The 1,136-nt window shown below is 51.1% G+C and overlaps 1 protein-coding gene across 1 annotated transcript; it reads left to right on the top strand.

The window, feature by feature from the left end:
• Positions 1–2: 2 nt before the first annotated feature.
• On the top strand, positions 3–896 carry LOC114071412 (olfactory receptor 14J1-like; the record flags this gene model as incomplete). Its single annotated transcript, XM_027909239.1, has 1 exon — positions 3–896. A coding segment is annotated over one exon (894 nt), but the record flags the coding sequence as incomplete, so codon positions are not given.
• Between the last annotated feature and the right edge of the window lie 240 nt (positions 897–1,136).

Consider the following 1,136-nt stretch of genomic DNA (forward strand, 5'->3'; position numbering starts at 1 on the left):
AGCTGCTGCACTTCTGGCTCTTCCTGGGCATCTCCCTGGCTGCCCTCCTGGGCAACGGCCTCATCCTCAGCGCCGTAGCCTGCGACCAGCACCTGCACACCCCCAGGGACTTCTTCCTGCTGCACCTCTCCCTCACAGATCTGGGCTGCATCTGCACCACTGTGCCCAAAGCCATGCACAACTCCCTCTGGGCCACCACAACCATCTCCTACACAGGATGTGCTGCACAGCTCTTTTTCTTTGTCTTCTTCATTACCACAGAGCTTTCTCTCCTGACCATCATGTGCTACGACCGCTACGTTGCCATCTGCAAACCCCTGCACTACAGGACCCTCCGGGGCAGCAGAGCTTGTGCCCACATGGCAGCAGCTGCCTGGGCCTCTGGGTTTCTCCATGCTCTGCTGCACACAGCCAATATATTTTCACTGCCCCTGTGCCAGGGCAATGCCCTGGGCCAGTTCCTCTGTGAAATCCCTCACATCCTCAAGCTCTCCTGCTCACACTCAGGCTACTTCAGGGAAGTTGGGCTTATTGTGTTTACTGCTGGTTTAGCATTTGGCTGTTTCATTTTCATAGTTTTCTCCTATGTGCAGATCTTCAGGGCTGTGCTGAGGATCCCCTCTGAGCAGGGACGGCACAAAGCCTTTTCCACGTGCCTCCCTCACCTGGCTGTGGTCTCCCTGTTCTTCAGCAGTGGCATATTATCCAATCTGAAGCCCCCCTCCGTTTCCTCCCCATCCCTGGATCTGACTGTGTCAGTTCTGTACTCCGTGGTTCCTTCAGCCCTTAACCCCCTCATCTACAGCCTGAGGAACCAGGAGCTCAGGGATGCCATAAGGAAAATGATGACTGGATGCTTTTCAGGAGGAATAAAGCATCTGTTTTCTTGTGTGTAGCATTCAGAAGGGGATTCCTTAACATCCCAGCCTTCCTGCTCTGGTTTTCTGTGAAGGTCTTTGGGTTTCTCTTGTAATAATTTTCTGTGCAATGAAATAATATTATGTATCTTTCTTCTTTATAGTGTCCACCCACTGAATTTTACCCATAGATGTAAAAATGGTGAATTGTGCTCTCTTAGTATTTAAAGAAAAATAGAAGACCCTGCAATGCCTTCTTTCCAGTGTCTAGGCAGTCTT

Source organism: Empidonax traillii, unplaced genomic scaffold, assembly GCF_003031625.1.
Source record: "Empidonax traillii isolate 1590-97213 ecotype Southwest subspecies unplaced genomic scaffold, ASM303162v1 scaffold2013:size42837, whole genome shotgun sequence".
Classification (NCBI taxonomy): Eukaryota; Metazoa; Chordata; class Aves; order Passeriformes; family Tyrannidae; genus Empidonax; species Empidonax traillii.